The sequence below is a fragment of the Candidozyma pseudohaemuli genome (assembly GCF_003013735.1).
Source record: "Candidozyma pseudohaemuli strain B12108 chromosome Unknown scaffold00001, whole genome shotgun sequence".
NCBI lineage: Eukaryota > Fungi > Ascomycota > Pichiomycetes > Serinales > Metschnikowiaceae > Candidozyma > Candidozyma pseudohaemuli.
The window spans coordinates 836,880-852,877 of NW_020194435.1; the positions used below are offsets into that span (position 1 = coordinate 836,880).

At 44.3% G+C, this 15,998-nt stretch overlaps 7 protein-coding genes and 2 non-coding genes across 9 annotated transcripts; 7 read left to right on the forward strand and 2 right to left on the reverse strand.

Annotated features, from left to right (window-relative positions):
* Positions 1-1,907: 1,907 nt before the first annotated feature.
* C7M61_000358 (uncharacterized protein) lies at positions 1,908-2,924 on the forward strand (the record flags this gene model as incomplete). Its single annotated transcript, XM_024855810.1, has 1 exon — positions 1,908-2,924. The coding sequence occupies one exon, from the start codon at positions 1,908-1,910 to the stop codon at positions 2,922-2,924; it is 1,017 nt and encodes a 338-aa protein (XP_024715409.1).
* Positions 2,925-3,879: 955 nt separating this feature from the next.
* C7M61_000359 lies at positions 3,880-3,950 on the reverse strand. The gene has a single exon. It is a non-coding gene; the product is annotated as a tRNA-Gln (tRNA).
* Positions 3,951-5,075: 1,125 nt separating this feature from the next.
* C7M61_000360 lies at positions 5,076-5,148 on the forward strand. Its single transcript has one exon. It is a non-coding gene; the product is annotated as a tRNA-Ala (tRNA).
* A 194-nt stretch (positions 5,149-5,342) lies between these two features.
* On the forward strand, positions 5,343-6,831 carry TUB4 (gamma-tubulin; the record flags this gene model as incomplete). Its single annotated transcript, XM_024855811.1, has 2 exons — positions 5,343-5,350; positions 5,397-6,831. The coding sequence occupies 2 exons, from the start codon at positions 5,343-5,345 to the stop codon at positions 6,829-6,831; spliced, it is 1,443 nt and encodes a 480-aa protein (XP_024715410.1).
* A 204-nt stretch (positions 6,832-7,035) lies between these two features.
* Positions 7,036-8,580, forward strand: ARO9 (aromatic-amino-acid:2-oxoglutarate transaminase; the record flags this gene model as incomplete). The annotated part of the gene is made up of 1 exon (XM_024855812.1): positions 7,036-8,580. The coding sequence occupies one exon, from the start codon at positions 7,036-7,038 to the stop codon at positions 8,578-8,580; it is 1,545 nt and encodes a 514-aa protein (XP_024715411.1).
* Positions 8,581-8,734: 154 nt separating this feature from the next.
* GVP36 (Gvp36p) lies at positions 8,735-9,712 on the forward strand (the record flags this gene model as incomplete). The annotated part of the gene is made up of 1 exon (XM_024855813.1): positions 8,735-9,712. One exon carries the CDS (start codon positions 8,735-8,737, stop codon positions 9,710-9,712), a length of 978 nt encoding a protein of 325 aa, XP_024715412.1.
* Positions 9,713-9,741: 29 nt separating this feature from the next.
* Positions 9,742-11,349, reverse strand: HOM3 (aspartate kinase; the record flags this gene model as incomplete). Its single annotated transcript, XM_024855814.1, has 1 exon — positions 9,742-11,349. The coding sequence occupies one exon, from the start codon at positions 11,347-11,349 to the stop codon at positions 9,742-9,744; it is 1,608 nt and encodes a 535-aa protein (XP_024715413.1).
* Positions 11,350-12,237: 888 nt separating this feature from the next.
* On the forward strand, positions 12,238-14,064 carry OFD1 (oxidative DNA demethylase; the record flags this gene model as incomplete). The annotated part of the gene is made up of 1 exon (XM_024855815.1): positions 12,238-14,064. The coding sequence occupies one exon, from the start codon at positions 12,238-12,240 to the stop codon at positions 14,062-14,064; it is 1,827 nt and encodes a 608-aa protein (XP_024715414.1).
* A 609-nt stretch (positions 14,065-14,673) lies between these two features.
* On the forward strand, positions 14,674-15,528 carry CBR1 (Cbr1p; the record flags this gene model as incomplete). Its single annotated transcript, XM_024855816.1, has 1 exon — positions 14,674-15,528. One exon carries the CDS (start codon positions 14,674-14,676, stop codon positions 15,526-15,528), a length of 855 nt encoding a protein of 284 aa, XP_024715415.1.
* Positions 15,529-15,998: the final 470 nt, after the last annotated feature.

Here is a 15,998-nt window from a genome sequence, read left to right on the forward strand (position 1 = left end):
ACATTTTTCAGAGGGCCAATTTGGCTTTGATTTCCTTCTTTAGATACTTCTCCTCATCCAAAGCTGACTTCCTTTGGTGGGTTTGAAAAATCATTGATTCATTGGTCGGATGCAAGACTTTTCACCTTTCTGGTGGCTTTCCTCCGCCACAAATTCTCCAATAACTCTTGGTTCACCAATGAGAATCACTGATGTGCCGTTTATTATGCCCGGTCTTCTTGGAAATGGCTTGAAGACCTGCGGACGGCCGAATAATCACCAATCACATTCGAAGAAAGAAAAAGTAGTTGATTTGGAATATTCACGTTCAGTTAGAATAATGGTAACGCAATTGATGATCGCTAATTGTCGAAAAGAGATCATCATGAAACATTGTAAGCTAATCAATGCAAAACAACGTTACTGGAAGCAGTAGCTCGTAAAAGGTATCTCCGCAGAGTATATCCAATGATCAGCAGGTTTCCACCGTCTAAAGCTCAGTTACGCTCATTTACGTAGTTGAAAAAGGAGTTGAGGCTTTGACGGCTCTTCTTGCTTTACAGGAGATGGTGGTGGAGTGCAGAATCAAAGACTCCTTCGGGTTGGCTTCCAAAATGGCTTTTGGTTTCAGAAGTCGTTCTAGAAAGTAAAACATTCTGACTTGACAAAAAGAAAATAACTCAGGGGCGAGTGTATTTTCAGGAGACACATGGATGTTGCTGCTTCAGCATGCTGTAGACGGCATTGCAGTGGATGACATTACAATTTCCAACATATGGCCGTCATTTCGTAGCTGATACTTTCATTACTGGTATTCTCGCTAAGCGAGTGATATTCTCGCTAAATGATTTGACAATTACGGCGAAAGCCATTGCAGATTCCAGCCCCTATCGTAGTAAGCCTTACAGGGTCCAGAGGTTGCTTCGTGGAATGCGGCTACATCACACCCGGTTCTAGAGGCTTTCGAAGCACATTCTTCACTTGAAAAAAAATAAGTGGATACATCGAAATACCTGGAAACTCACCTCGTGGACCTTATCGAGATCATCAAGTGATCCAGGCTCAATAGTAATTGCGTTGATCTTCGAGCGCAAGGTTTTTGCCCTGATTTACGAAAGGCTTTGTGTCGGCTGGAGAAGTTCCGAAAAAGCCGAACGTAAGCCTTGTTGTACCTTGGTATGGTAAGCCTACTACGCAAAATGGAGAGCGACGCGGTTGCAAAATATGTTCGTGGTTCTCGTCAATAAAGCGCTTTTACGGATTGTCAGAAAAAGGAAATATCAAAAAGGTGTCGCTTGATCTACCGTCTCGGAATTAAAGACAGTATAGCGATTGCCCAAATGGTGTGTTTATGGTGGACGATGCTGCCAAGTGCAGACACTGACAGACGGTTTTCCTTGTTAAGGCAGAATAAAGGGTTCTGCGGGAGCGAAAACTATGGACGAGCGAACCAGCCAACGTTCTGGACGCTGCAGCTTGTAATGGCAGAGAGAATTTGACTATTTTTACAAGAGGAGAATTCCCCTTTGTGGCATAGGGTTGTTTCCAATGTATATCCCAATCAGGAAATGTCATGGAGGACGGTGTCTAATGTGCGCATTTTCCTAATGTAAGCGAACTATGGGGTTTCTATAGTAGGACAAGAGGCCCCTCTGCAGGCCGAATTACCCGATGCGGAAATGACGCTTTTTGCAGCCCACAGACAGGCTTCCATATTCTGTCTTATCCTAAAATGTGCCTTGTGCTTTAACTACACAAGGTATATGGGCTGCTTGCATACTCCTGCTTCCAACAATTCCCCGTTTAGGTACTTTCCACAATGGATTCTGTGGGCCCTCTGCCCTGACCGGCCCCATATAAGTATCCCAGCTTCCTCCCACTTCCGTTCTTCTTTTTTTTTAGTTACATCTATTAACTAATCACACATCATGAAGGTCCAATCCGTCTCAACTACTCTCGCTCTCGCTTTGTTGACTTCGGTCCAAGCTGCCCCAGCTAACTTCGGTACTGCCGAGACTGGTCTCTCTAAAAGACAGGAGGACCAGATCAAGGAGATCACTGCCTCTGTCCAGCAGTTCCAGGCTAAGAGATCTGAGATTGTCGACCCTGTCGAGCTCCAGGCCAGAGAGTACGCTCTTGTTACCCAGATCTTGGCTGCCATTAACCAGACTGGTCTTGCTCCAAAGATCATCCAGGGTTTGGTTACCAACAAGACTCTTCAGCCAATTGTCACCCAGGCTGTCATCCTCATCATCAGATCCGGTCTCATTTCCTTGGACACTTTGTTCCAGGCTTTGGACAAGTCTGGTTTGGCTACCACTGTTATCAAGGACCTTCTTAACGACTGTACCTTTTACGAGGACATTTTCAAGTTGGCCTTGCAGGTTGTCTCTAACTTGATTGGCAAGATCGAGGAGAAGATCAACGACGGTACCGCCAAGAGATTCGTTGAGGAGGACGAGTTCACTCTTCCACCACAGGTCAAGAGATCTGTTGAGGAGAACGACGAGTTGATGAAGAGATACGACGAGGACGGAGTTGTCAACAACTTGTTGGAGTCCTTGGCCAACTCTGGTTTGGCTTCTTCTGTTGTCAGAACTTTGCTCGTGGACCCACAGTTCTTGGAGTACGGTGTTGACTTGATCAAGGAGTTGTGGGACCGTGACCTCATTGACATCACTGCCATCATCAAGGCTATTGCCAACTCTGGTTTGGTTACTTCCTTGTTCAAGGAGTTCTTCAACTTCGAGACCTTGAAGACTGTTGTTGTCAACGCTTTGGCTGCTCTCTTCGGCCAGTGTGACGGTTCTACCATTTCTGGTTCTCCAACTGGTCTTACTACCCAGTCTACCTCGACCACCACTCTTCCTACCTTCACTGCCACTGGTACCTCTGTGCCAACTGGCTGTAAGAAGAGAAGAAGAAGAAGATCTTACAACTACTAGATGGTTGAATGATTTTCATCAAAAGTGGCATAAGATCCACACAAAAGCTTCCAGTTCGGGTACACTTCTTTTTATGCTGAGTTGTGCTCGACATGTCCTTGAAATGCCCAATCCATCCGAATCGCTAAGTGCTAATTACCAACAGCATATACCTTGTGCTCTGTGAGCACGTTTATTACGTTTTCTATTCGATATCTTCTTTTTTTCCAGAACCACTTTTCTTCTTGCTGATTTCGGTCATTTATTAAAACCATTTCATAGGATGTGTTGAACATACTCAAATCAATGATTTTCAGAGAAATAATTTTGTAGAGTTAGACTTCGACTTGATGCTCTTGAATCCATGGCTGCGAAAAAATTTCCTATTCAAGAAGTGTCTGAGAAAGGTTAAACAGGCTTCATGCTCACTCTTTCACTGCAAATGGAAGTCACTAAATTTGGTGCCTTCGGCGTCAATAAATTGCGATCTACTTTAGCACGCTTTGTCATTGTTTCCTAATTGAGGAAATAAGGGCCTAAACAAAGACGCCTACGTTAACTAAACAAGGCAATTGACAGATCTAGAACCCATTTTCAAACTGCTGTCACCCATAATAATGGCGCCCATTGAACACTTAAAGCCGGATCCCGGATGAAACGTTCCGAGTCGAGAACTTTGCGTTCTCGTGTTTACGAGACTTGCTTGAGTTCGTACCTCGTGAAACGAAGGCGTATCGAAACACGCTTCTCATCACGGCAACCTTTCATCCTCTTTGAGTGTCTTGCATCACTTCGTTAACTCACATCTTTTTAACGATTACTGATTTGGAAGCAGCCAACTTCGGCTCAATAGGTACATACTGATCTGATACGTAGAGTTTGTTCAGTTACCTCCGAAGGTTCTTGGCGCCCCCGTAGATTGCCGTAATAGTCATAAAAAAGTAAATCTCATTGAAAATGGGATGGAGCAAAAAAGAGGTCCCACTGGGGTTCGAACCCAGGTTACCGGAATCAGAATCCGAGGTGATACCACTACACTATAGGACCGGTACCTCTTGCCATCGGTGAATGCAGGCTCATTATATAGCGCCAAATTTGCGGGTTTGAAAATGCGAAAAAAGTCAATTTTTCCAACAAAACTTTTTACCATTCAAAAGCGCAACTTCTTCTGACCCCCAGATCTCATTTTGGCGCCCCTAGCAAGGCCATAAGGCCTTGAAAATCAAAAAAAAAAATTTTTGAGAAGAACTCTCTCGATTTACTGATGAAATATTCTTTACGAATTTCAATGCTTGGCTCTTGAGCCATCGTGTCTCTCGCCTTATAACGAGGACATAGATGAGGCAGTAATTAGGACAACGGTAGCCTCAGTGGCCTCTTTATTCATAGCCCTTGGACAGATCAAATCACCCGACTTGCGCTGACTAAGGAAGGATGAGCTGAATAAATTCTAGCCCATTCGAGGAGTTAAATCAAAAATTGAAAGACCCACACAAACCCTGAAGCAAGCCTATTGTATCCAATCAAAGTAAACCATCCGAAGACGATCCACTCGGAACACACAGACCAACTCCATTAAAGGGAGAGTTGGCAACAGCTCCTTGCAGCGCTGTGCAATGCAAACAAGGTGCCGCGATTACAGAACTACTTGATCTCCTGTAATATCTCAAGGTAAGTATGAGAAAAAAAAGAAAAACCTTCAACGGTGGGCGCGATCTGTTCCTTATATAGTAAAACTTTTGAAATTATGTGCAGTATTAAACAGGCTCTAGAGGATTGGAGAATGAGTGAGCGGCAAAACGTTTCATTCCTCATTTGGATTGCTTTCGTAAGCATCATTCCTACACCGAGTGCAACCCGTTAATTGTAGTTCTGGTACAAAATGCGCTAACAACAGTAGAAGTATGCCATAAATGTCAGATCAAGTAGGGCACCTAATCTCGTTTTGGAACACTAGCGGTTCAAATAGAACCTAGACCTCACCGGCATCGTATCTCTCGCTTATAAAATGCCAAAATGCAACATCTCTGCATAGGAGTTTTTTTTGCATTGATACTCTGACTAGTCACTCTTGAATGATTGATAACATCCTCTAAGTGATCATGTGACTAGGTTATATACAGGCGTTTATAATATTCATAAAACCCCAAGGGTCAGATCTCAGAAGTTATAGGGCGTGTGGCGTAGTTGGTAGCGCGTCTGCCTTGCAAGCAGAAGGTCACTGGTTCGAATCCTGTCTCGTCCATTATTTTTTTAGTTTTTCATAGAATGGATTTTTTTTTTAAAACGCTATTCCAGTTAGTTGTAAATAAATAGTTTGCTGAGTCTTTTTTTGCCTTTGGTTCTTGCGTTTTCTCGAAAACCACTACAACTAACTCACCTACTTTCGAGCGCGCAGATTCAAAACATCACCGCGTTCCATCACATTCAAGAAACACCATGCCAGGGTATGTACAAAATAATAACAACGAAATAACGGAAACTAACAATCAGAGAAATAATAACAATTCAGGCTGGCCAGTGTGGTAATCAGGTTGGTCTAGAATACTGGAGACAATTGGCCCTAGATCATGGCATTGCACCAGACGGAACACCACAACCTTATATCAGTGATGAGCTTGCGTTTGAAAGCGACAGTCCAGAATTCTCAAAGAAGCCACAAAGTCAGAGACCTGACGTGATGGACTCGTTCTTCACCCTAAGCGAGCAGAACAAGTTTACCCCAAGATCCATACTAATAGACCTCGAACCATCGGTGGTGAACAAAGCCACCTCGAAGCTTCCCATGTTTAATCCTCGAAATATTCACCTTAGTGAGACTGGAAGTGGTGCAGCCAACAACTGGCAACACGGCTATGTTTACGGCAGAAATCACGAAGAAGAGATGATGAACTTGATAGACAGAGAGTTGGACAAGTGCGATAACCCATCGGCCTTCCAGCTCATGCATAGTGTTGCAGGTGGTACTGGCTCTGGAGTTGGAAGCTTGTTACTTGAACTATTAAATGATAGATATGGCAGCAAGAAAATTGTTAGCACTTTCTCTGTCTTTCCGTCTAACGACAAAACATCTGATGTTGTGGTCCAGCCTTACAATACAATGCTCACTCTCAGAAGATTAATTGACTTCGGTGATGCGACTTTTGTGTTCGATAATGATTCATTGAATGCCTTGGGCAATACTTTTATCGGATCAGGGTTAGAACGAAACTTGAGCCCCTCAACTGCTTTCGAGAGTGCTAACAAGCTAATAGCATATGTCGCAGCTGGTATCACCAATCCGCTCAGGTTTCCTAGCTACATGTACAGCTCCTACGAGTCGATCATCTCGACCGTCGTTCCAACACCTGAACTTAAGTTCCTCCTGACATCCATCGCTCCATACTCCAACATACCCAATGTTGTTCCTAGTCAAAATTACGTGAGCCTCAATGAATATGACATTATACTCGAGCTTTTGAACGATAAGTATAAGCTCAATTCCTACAAAGAGCCCCTCAAGTACATCAGTGTGCTTGACTACGTGATCGGAAAGAATCTTAATCAAAAGGAGATTAGAAGAGGCATCCTTAAGGCTCAACAGCGACTTTCCTTTGTACCATGGACTCCTAGCTCGATTAGCGTCGTCAATGGCAAGCAATCGGCATTTACAAGTCAGCAGGAGAAGCGCTTAAGCGGGTTCCAGGTGTCTAACAATACTTCGATCGTGCATCTACTCAGTAAAACAGTCAAGCAGTATGATTTATTGGCTAAGCGTGCAGCTTATATCAATTTCTACACTACATCCAATGATGCCTCGGAGAGGCAAGAAGTATTGGATGCGTTTGAAGAGTGCAAAGAGACAGTGCGTCAAACTATCGATGAATACAAAGCATGCTCTTCAGATTCTTATCTTGGGGATGAAATCATCGACGAAGAAATGACTTAGACGCAATTTCCCAAAAGAAAAAGGGGACTCCAAGTACTGGCAGGTACCTCCTGATTAGAAATCGCACCGCTGTGGATTCAAAAATTAGTGTGGAAGGCGCGCCCTTATCAGTGCCTCGCATGCTGCATCAGTAAGCGACCGCTTTGGGAGGAATTTGAGCAACAACCACTTCTTTTTCAATTGAGGCTATTCTTCACGTTTGCGATGGCACATTTGATTTCTCAACGGGCGAACTCTAGACGGAGACTCCATTTTGCTTTGTTCGACACGGATGATGCTCCGGAAGGATTTGAGCCACACCCAGACCCTTTGTGGCTTGATGCTGGCATGCCTAACGCCGGGTTCTTTCCAATTGAGCTGTTGCAAGTAAATGTGGTGGACTATCCTTTCCAAAAGTCATTGCTGTTGCCTCTAGGCAATATTTCATTAGAGAATTTGAACTCTAGTGGTTCTGGGGTAGAGGACTCCTTAAAAAGGTTAACTACCACTGGTGAGTCCAAGAACCACGTTATAATCCCCAAAAAATCACAAGATCTGAAACTTATAGACTTGAGTCGTGGGTTGCAGTACTCCGAGGTAGAAGGAATTCCTCAACTTCTTCAGTTTACAAGAGATCTTATCAAGAAAGCACACCCTCCCAAGTACGAAGATTGGACGACTATTCTTTCTAACGGAGCTGGTGACGGCCTTAACAAAGCTGCAGATGCGTTTTTAGACCCTGGTGATATTATTCTAGTTGAAGAGTTCACGTTCACTCCCTTTTTGCAAAACATCAACAATGCTGGTGCAATCCCTGTGCCCTTGAAGTTGGATCTTGACAGTACCCCTGACAAGAGTAATGGATTAGATATTGATTATTTGATCAATTTGTTGGAAAACTGGGACCAGCTCCAGCCAGAACATACAGGTAAGAAGCCAAAAGCTTTGTACACCATCGCCTCGGGTCAGAACCCCACTGGATTTACCCAGTCCGTGAAGTTCCGTCAGCGGGTTTATAATTTGGCTGAAAAGTACGATTTTGCCATCATTGAAGATGATCCTTACGGATATTTGACATTGCCGCCATTCTCTAGTCCGGATGGATTAGCAAAAATGACTGACTTCCTAACCATCGAGGACTTTTTGGAAAACCACTTAATGCCCTCTTATCTCACTTTTGACACCTCGGGAAGAGTTCTTCGTATTGAGACGTTTTCAAAGCTTTTTGCTCCTGGATTAAGACTTGGTTTCATTGTGGGCCACAAGGATGTCATCCGTGCAATCTCTAATTATGCCAATGTCGTGACTAGATCGTCATCCGGTACGTCTCAACTCTTGGTCAACAATGTGATCGAACAAAGCTTTGGTGGTGTTGAGGGCTGGCTCAAATGGGTCCTCAAAATTAGGCTCGCCTACATTAACCGAAGAAATGTTCTTCTCGGTGGGCTCTATGATCTGGATGCTTATAAGAACGGTTATTTTGACATTATTGATCCGCGGGCGGGAATGTTTGCAAGTGTGATTGTCAATTTCCCTGAGGGAACAAATGTGCCTGACAAAATGAAGTTATTACAATTCAAGTTCCGTGCAATAGGCGTCAAGGTTGTCACTGGCCTCAATATGGCCATTGATAAGAAGTTCAGCGAGCCAAGAGGCAATTTCTTCAGGTTGACTTACGCGGTTGCAGCGTCAGACCATGAACTCCGTGAGGGAGCGCAGAGATTTTCTAAGGCTATATACGAGTTTTTTCAAAAGGGCTTGAAGTATTAATAATTCAATCTATGACAATTTTGAAGTGTCAAAGGAATGCATTGTCTGGAGGGCTATGTGGTCCAAGAGTGCATATTCACCCCCTTGAGTTTCTAGTAGTGACATCAGCAAAGACTCCAATCTTCCACTGAAATAAGCACCAAAGACCAGTAACATGTCTTTCAATTTCTCCAGCTTCACCAACAACTTGAAGGACCTTGGTGACAAGGTCTCTACCGAATTCAACAATGAATTCATGCCCTTCGCTCAAAGGACTTCCAGAATGGTCCAGGAGAGAATGGGCAAGGTTAATGTTGACGAAATCAGTCAATTACCCGAGGAGTATCGTGAATTGGCTGACAAGTGTAACAATGTCGAGAAGTTGTACAGAAATGTTTTGAAAATCACCCACAATTATGAGTCGGAGTCATATGACTACCCTACCAACTTGCAAGAATCATTCACTGATTTCAGCAAGAACATTACAAACAGAGTGTCCAACTTGTCCAAGGCAACCACTCCAGCCGAAGCACAGGCTGCATTGATCAATTCTGACCATGGCGAGTTCAAGCCTCCCAAGACGTTGTATCATGCTCTCGCCCGTGCCACGGATGGTTCTGTCTTGACATCTTCGACAAGCAAAGACCAGGACCCCTTGATCAAAGCTTTAGACTTGTACTCCGGCAACTTGAACAAAATCGCCAATGCTAGACTCGGTCAAGATCAGTTGATCAAAAACAAGTTCAACAAGCCATTGACCTCGACGTTGAGATCATTGCTTTCTCAGAGCTCGAACATCCAGAAAAAGGTCGAGCAAAAGAGAATAGACTATGATTTGGCTAGGCAAGCTTTGACTAACTGCACGAATCCTTCCAAGGAGCCTCAATATAGAGTCGCCATGGAAAACGCAGAGGACGAGTTTGCAAACACAGTAGAGGACGGTATCAGTGTCATGCAAAATGTCTTGGAGCACGCCAAGCCTCTCGAAGAGCTTTTGGAATTGATCAAGGCGCAATTAGCCTACCACAAGTTGGCCTCTGAGTTGTTGGGCAACATGGTTGGCGACTTTGAGGGCTTGATTGAAGAAAACAAAAACGCACTGGGTAAGGGCTCTGGCCAGCGCAACTCCGAGTCCGGTGATTTCGATATCTAGTGAATTGATTTATGTAATTATGTGTATGACTAGCTTTGTGCCTTCAAGGCTGACAACCTTATGTCGGTGGCGGACTCCGTTTCCTCGAAACCAAAGTTTCCTTCCAATAACTTAGCATGAATAGATTGCAAAGCTCTGATAGTATCCTTAGCATTGATAACAGCAGAGATGTTGATCTCATTAGCACCTTGACTGATCATTTCGATATTAATACGCTCATCGGCGAGAACCTTGAACATGTTACCGGCAATACCAATGAAGTTCACCATCTGCTTACCAACAAGAGACACAATGGTCATCTCTCTGGTGACGTCCACTGTACCCATTTTCCTCAAATCCTTCAATGCCTCTTTGAGGTTGTGCTCCTCTTCACTTTGAAGCTGCATGGCCATAGAGACGTGCACCTCAGAAGTGGAGATCAAGTCCACCACCAATCTGTACTTGTCCAAGGTTGTGAAGATGTGAGCCAAGAAACCGTGAGATAGCGTTTTCTTGTTGGAATGAACGTTAATGACGACAATGTTCTGCTTAGCAGTGATGGCAGTGGCAGATCTCTTTTTATGCGTTTGGATGTAAGAATTAGGAAGCGTCTCGTAAGCAGCTGGTGGGTGGGGCGGCGTAGCTTCGCCTCTTCTGCCTATATTGTCAGGGTAGATGATAGTACCTTTTCCGGAAGGCTTCATGACATTTTTTATTCTGATTGGGATTTTGGCCTTGATCACCTGCTCCATAGTGAATGGGTGGATCACCTCGGAACCATAGTAGGTCAATTCGGCAGCTTCATCTGGTGTGACGGAATCGAGAAGTCTGGCTCTTGGTACTTTACGGGGGTCGGCTGTGAAAATGCCATCCACCTCTTTCCAGATTTGAAGCTCATCAGCCTGAACACCAACAGCGATCAATGCGGCGCACAAGTCAGTGTAGCCACGGCCAATACCATTAAGAAGACCACCTGGAACCACGCCAAAGTACCCAGTGAAAACTGGAATGACATTCTCACCTTGAGAGAGGGCAATTTTGGCGAGTTCACCAACGAGGAACAGGTAGAATGAGTCGTCAAAGCCCTTTGAGATATCGTAGTCAAGAGGGATAATATGGGACAAGTCCACATAAGCAGAATTGAGTCCATGATCTTTCATCAATGCTGCAATAAAAAGACAGGACAATTTTTCGCCCACGGACATGAGACTGTCTAACGTTCTTGGACTAATCTCGCCGATGATTTGAGATGCATGCAAAAGTTCCTTAGCTCTGGCGACTTCTAATTTGGAGTCTTCGATCAATTTATTTTGGAGATTCGAGTCTTTCACTTTTTCCTTAGCGTTGTTGACGTGATCGTCCTCGATAACTTTCAATAGGCTGTCGTAGTCTCCCATCTCGGTAGCCAAGTCCGCCGCTCTGAGAAGCCTTGAAGTAGTACCTTCACTTTTCGTGTTGGAAGATCTGGCAGAACAAACAACAGCGACACGATGCAGTTTACTGTATTCCTTGACTATATCATCGACAATGTTCTCCGGGAACTTTCCAACAGAGGTACCGCCAAACTTCTGGACGATCCAGCCGCCAGTAGAGATCGACTTGAAATCGAGTACAGAATTATACGAGCTTGCAGCCGAAGAAGGTAATGATGAGCCCATCTTGGTGAGTGTGAAGAATTTTGGAGCGGAATACAGTCAAAGAAGGATGGTTTTGTAATTTTTCAGTAAATGAGTCAAGACCCTGTCGGTCCTGTGTCGGATGATTCATATCCTGCCGATAAGCGATTAGACGCATTCACGTGACTCGGCTCTGAAGACTCTTCGGGCGCCTCGTGGTAAGTGAAGTCATCATGGGTACCTTGTATTTTGCTATTTGGCAAGGATTTGATTGGAAGATTCCCAAATGCCTTCGTGTAGATCTCCACTTGTTGCATCTGAGATATGTGAAAACTTGCGCCGCATATCACTTTTTGCACCCATTAAGCGAGACGTCAAAAGAAGGTTCACAAAAATCAGCGTTTGGTAGAGAGTAGACTGAAAAGATGGGTGTTTCTATAGCATTGATCACTGTGGAGATACTTTAGAAGGTCAATATGCTCTGAAATAGATGTTACGGTCGTCAGTTAGTATTTATGGTGTTTTATTCGAGCCATCGGAATAAGAAAAAATTCAGTAGGGTATTGTAATCGTTTTCCATCATCCTCTCAGGAACTTTGTTCGTTGAATAAAAATTGAAAGTACTCAATTTGTTACGATTTCAACTATATCTCAATATTTGGCGCAATGTCTCAAAATTATGCAAAACACGCGAAAGTCCAGAGGGGTCTATTCAATAAACAAATCGATGTAAAATCCAGGATAAGAATTCAACTTGTCACACAAGAAGACATAGTTACGGGGAAAGAGGGCTCCCTTTGAAGATTATTTTCCTCCACAAGTACGCTATCAGTTCCATCTCGACTCATCTGGCCTGCATGCATGGCTCATCTTGATGCCTAGTATGTGGAGTGATGTCTGGGTGAAAAATTGATAACACCGAATAACGCCATGGTTGTCGAAAAACGTCCAAATGAAGAAGTGGCCGAAAAGCCCAACAAAAAGCTTAATACTTCCTACTCTCACGATGAGATTGTGAGTTTCTTGAACAATAAGATATTTGAAAATGACTTTCAGCAGAACTTGAAGCTGGACATCACCAACTCACAGCCATACAGATGGGGCACTGTTACAGAATTGATCAACGACGATTTGTTGCGTTCGGTGAGAAAGGAAATCTTGGGCGAAATTGCTTTCACAAAAAAGGAAACGGATATCTATAAAGTTTTCCAGTCAGGAGATTTGGCGAACTTGTCTGGATTGAATTGGGATGACTTGTCTAGATTGCCATCTTTATACAAGTTGAGGGCAGCAATCTATTCAGAAGAATTCAGAGACTTCATTTCCAATGTGACTGGTTGTGGCAAGCTTAGTGGTGTTAAGACAGACATGTCCATCAACACCTACACCAAGGGTTGCCACCTCTTGACACATGATGATGTCATTGGCTCCAGAAGAGTCAGTTTCATTTTGTACATGCCCGACCCCAAGTTCACGTGGAAAGCACATTACGGTGGTGGATTGCGCCTCTTCCCTGCTGTTGTGCCTAATGTTCCAGAGACAGATCATGAGGTGAAGCTTGTACCTCAGTTTAATCAGATGGCTTTCTTCACTGTACAACCTGGTTTATCATTCCATGATGTTGAAGAAGTCCGTGTGGACAAGCAAAGATTATCTATCCAAGGCTGGTTCCATATTCCACAACCAGGTGAGGATGGATACATTCCAGGCGAACAGGAAGCCACCGAGGCAAAGAGTACTTTACAACAACTCCAAAGCAAGGAGCTCCAGGAGTTTGATTTCCCCAAGCCTTTTAGGAACGACCTATATCCTGAAGAAATCAAGAAGTACGAGACCATGGACTTGGACAGTAAGAATTTTGACGACGGTGAGAAGGCCTACCTCTCAAAATACCTCAACCCTACTTACTTGACCAAGGGTGCTCTTGATCAGCTAAATCAGACTTTCGTGGAAGAGTCCGTGGTGGAGATCAAGGATGTGTTGAAACCTGAGTATGCCGATCTCCTCCAGGAGAAGATGAGAAAGTTCGAAATCGACAATAAGGTTCCACAAACATCAAAGGAGATTCAGTTTCCTTGGAAATGCGCAGTCCCCCCACACAAGCAAAGATTTATGTACATAGACGGGAAGGGCGAGATTGACCAAACCGAACAGGGCATCAAGCACAACAATCACATTGGTCCTCAAGAGCTCCCCAACTTTGACTTGACCAAGCGCCTCACATCTAACGGTCCAGACGAGATGCTTCTTGAAGTGATGGCATTTTTGAAATCGGTTGCATTCAGAAAATGGCTTGCCTATGTGACGAGTCTTGCTGTTACCAGTGACCAGATTCTCGCTAGAAAGTTCAGACCTGGCCAAGATTTCATGTTGGCGACTACGACAGAGAAGGATTTGGCCAGAGAACACAATGGGGAGCTCAACGTTCTCCTCGAAGCCACTCTCGGACTCACACCAACGGCCACCAACCCAAAGAATTGGGAGTCAGGTGAATTTGGCGGCTACGAATTGTGTATGGCCACAGGAGGAGATTCAGATGAAGAGTTTGAAGACGACGATCCAGCTATCTACAAGGCTGGTGATGCCAGCGATGATAGTGTGTTGTACAGCAGCCAATGCAAGTGGAACTCTTTGTGTCTCATGCTTAGAGATCCATCGGTGTTGAAGTTTGTGAAATATGTCAGCATCAATGCCAAAGGCTCCCGCTGGGACATAAGTGCCCAATGGAATGTGAAGTCAATTGGCGAGGAAGAGTAAGAAGAGGATCTTAAGGTATTATTTGGAAGAGATCATCACCGCTGCAAGGCAGCTTTAATAGCATAGAAACGAAGACAATGTATTATCAAGGATAGTGTAGTAGCAGCCTACATTATGGTACGGTGTAAGCGCATCAACAGTGGTCCAATAGGACATATACGAAGATGAAAAACTTTAAGCTAGTATCACAGGACCCGATTAGACACACACAGCACCTAGCAAAGCCTACATCATTGCTGTTAAATTTCACGTTTTAACCCCACCGTGCTTCTGTGATCCTTTCACCGAGACTTGCAGGAGCTTTTTCAGAGGCTTGCAGGGCTTCTTCACATGGGCTGGTTACGGAAGTGCGAAGGCCGGAACCGGACTACTCTTCACCCCAAATATTGAGTTTTACGATCTGTAAATTCCGTAGAAACGTTGAATATTCTCTTAAATTGCCATTTTCCGTGAGACGAGCTGGGGGATCGTTTAGCCCAACGGGGTAAAATATTACGGACAGGTGGACCGCGCTAAGCGTATGAATTTGGCTCTTCTCGCGGTGTCAAGCGTTATATACCAGGTGACATTTCCCAACACCACCCAGTCTTTTTCAGCACCTACTCCATCATGGCCGACTCTGAACCCAACCCATTGATTGTGTTTGCCACGATTGCGGCCATTATTGGCTCTTTCGTGGCCTTGTATTTTCTTCAGAAAACGAAGAAGGACGCTCCGGTTTTATCGCCAGAGGATTACAAGAAATTTCCCTTGATCGAGAAACACCGTGTTTCCCACAACTCTTGCGTGTACAAGTTTGGCTTGCCCAGATCCACCGACAAGTTGAACTTGCCTATTGGCCAGCATATCTCCATTTCTGCTGTCATCAACGGCAAGGAGGTGGTGAGATCGTACACCCCAATCTCCAACAACGACCAGTTGGGCTCGTTTGATTTGTTGATCAAGACCTACGAAAACGGTAACATCTCCAAGCACGTCGAGTCTAAGAAGATTGGCGAGTCGATTGACATCAGAGGCCCCAAGGGTTTCTTCACCTACACCCCTAACATGACCAAGTCTTTTGGTATGGTTGCAGGCGGTACCGGTATCGCTCCAATGTACCAGATCTTGACTGCCATCTTGAACAACCCTGAGGACAAGACCAAGATCCACTTGGTTTACGCTAATGTGTCTGAGGAGGACATCTTGTTGAAGGCCGAGTTGGAGGAGTTGAGAAGAGAGAACCCCGACCAGTTCTTCATCCACTACGTGTTGAACAACCCTCCTGAGAACTGGAACGGCTCTGTTGGTTTCGTCACCCCCGAGATTATGGACGAGCACTTGCCAAAGAACACCGACGACACCAACTTGTTGATCTGTGGTCCTCCATTGATGGTTTCTGCCATCAAGAAGGCTGCTCAGACCTTGGGTTACCCTAAGGCCAAGCCTGTGTCTAAGTTGGGTGACCAGGTGTTTGTCTTCTAAGCGAATCACCTCGAGCTCCACGACGACTAATAGAAATTTACATACAAGTAACAAGCTTTTCTTTTTATGAGGTCAAATTCGTGTAGCAGGTTCACCATACTTCTCGCTACTATGTCGTGGCCCAGTCAAGGCGTAAGTAGTGGTAACTAATGCCGTGAATCCAACGCTGCTATTGTGAAGGACCAATCAACTTCAAGACGTTAACGTTGAAAAGTCTCGTTCCTCAATTTTTTAGTTTGGCTGTTGCTTTTTAGTTATCACATCGTATACCGTTATCGAGGGGTCGGTTGCGAATTTCTGTTGCCGATTGTTCTAACTTAGGGCCCATGTAGAAGCCACAATTGGGGATAAATCACATGAATTTTTCATAGGTGAAGAAGTAACAAATTTATAAATTTTTGACTTCAAAAACGAGTTTGTATTTTTTGGTAGATCTGAACCTTATTGGCTTATTAGTTTATACGACAAAT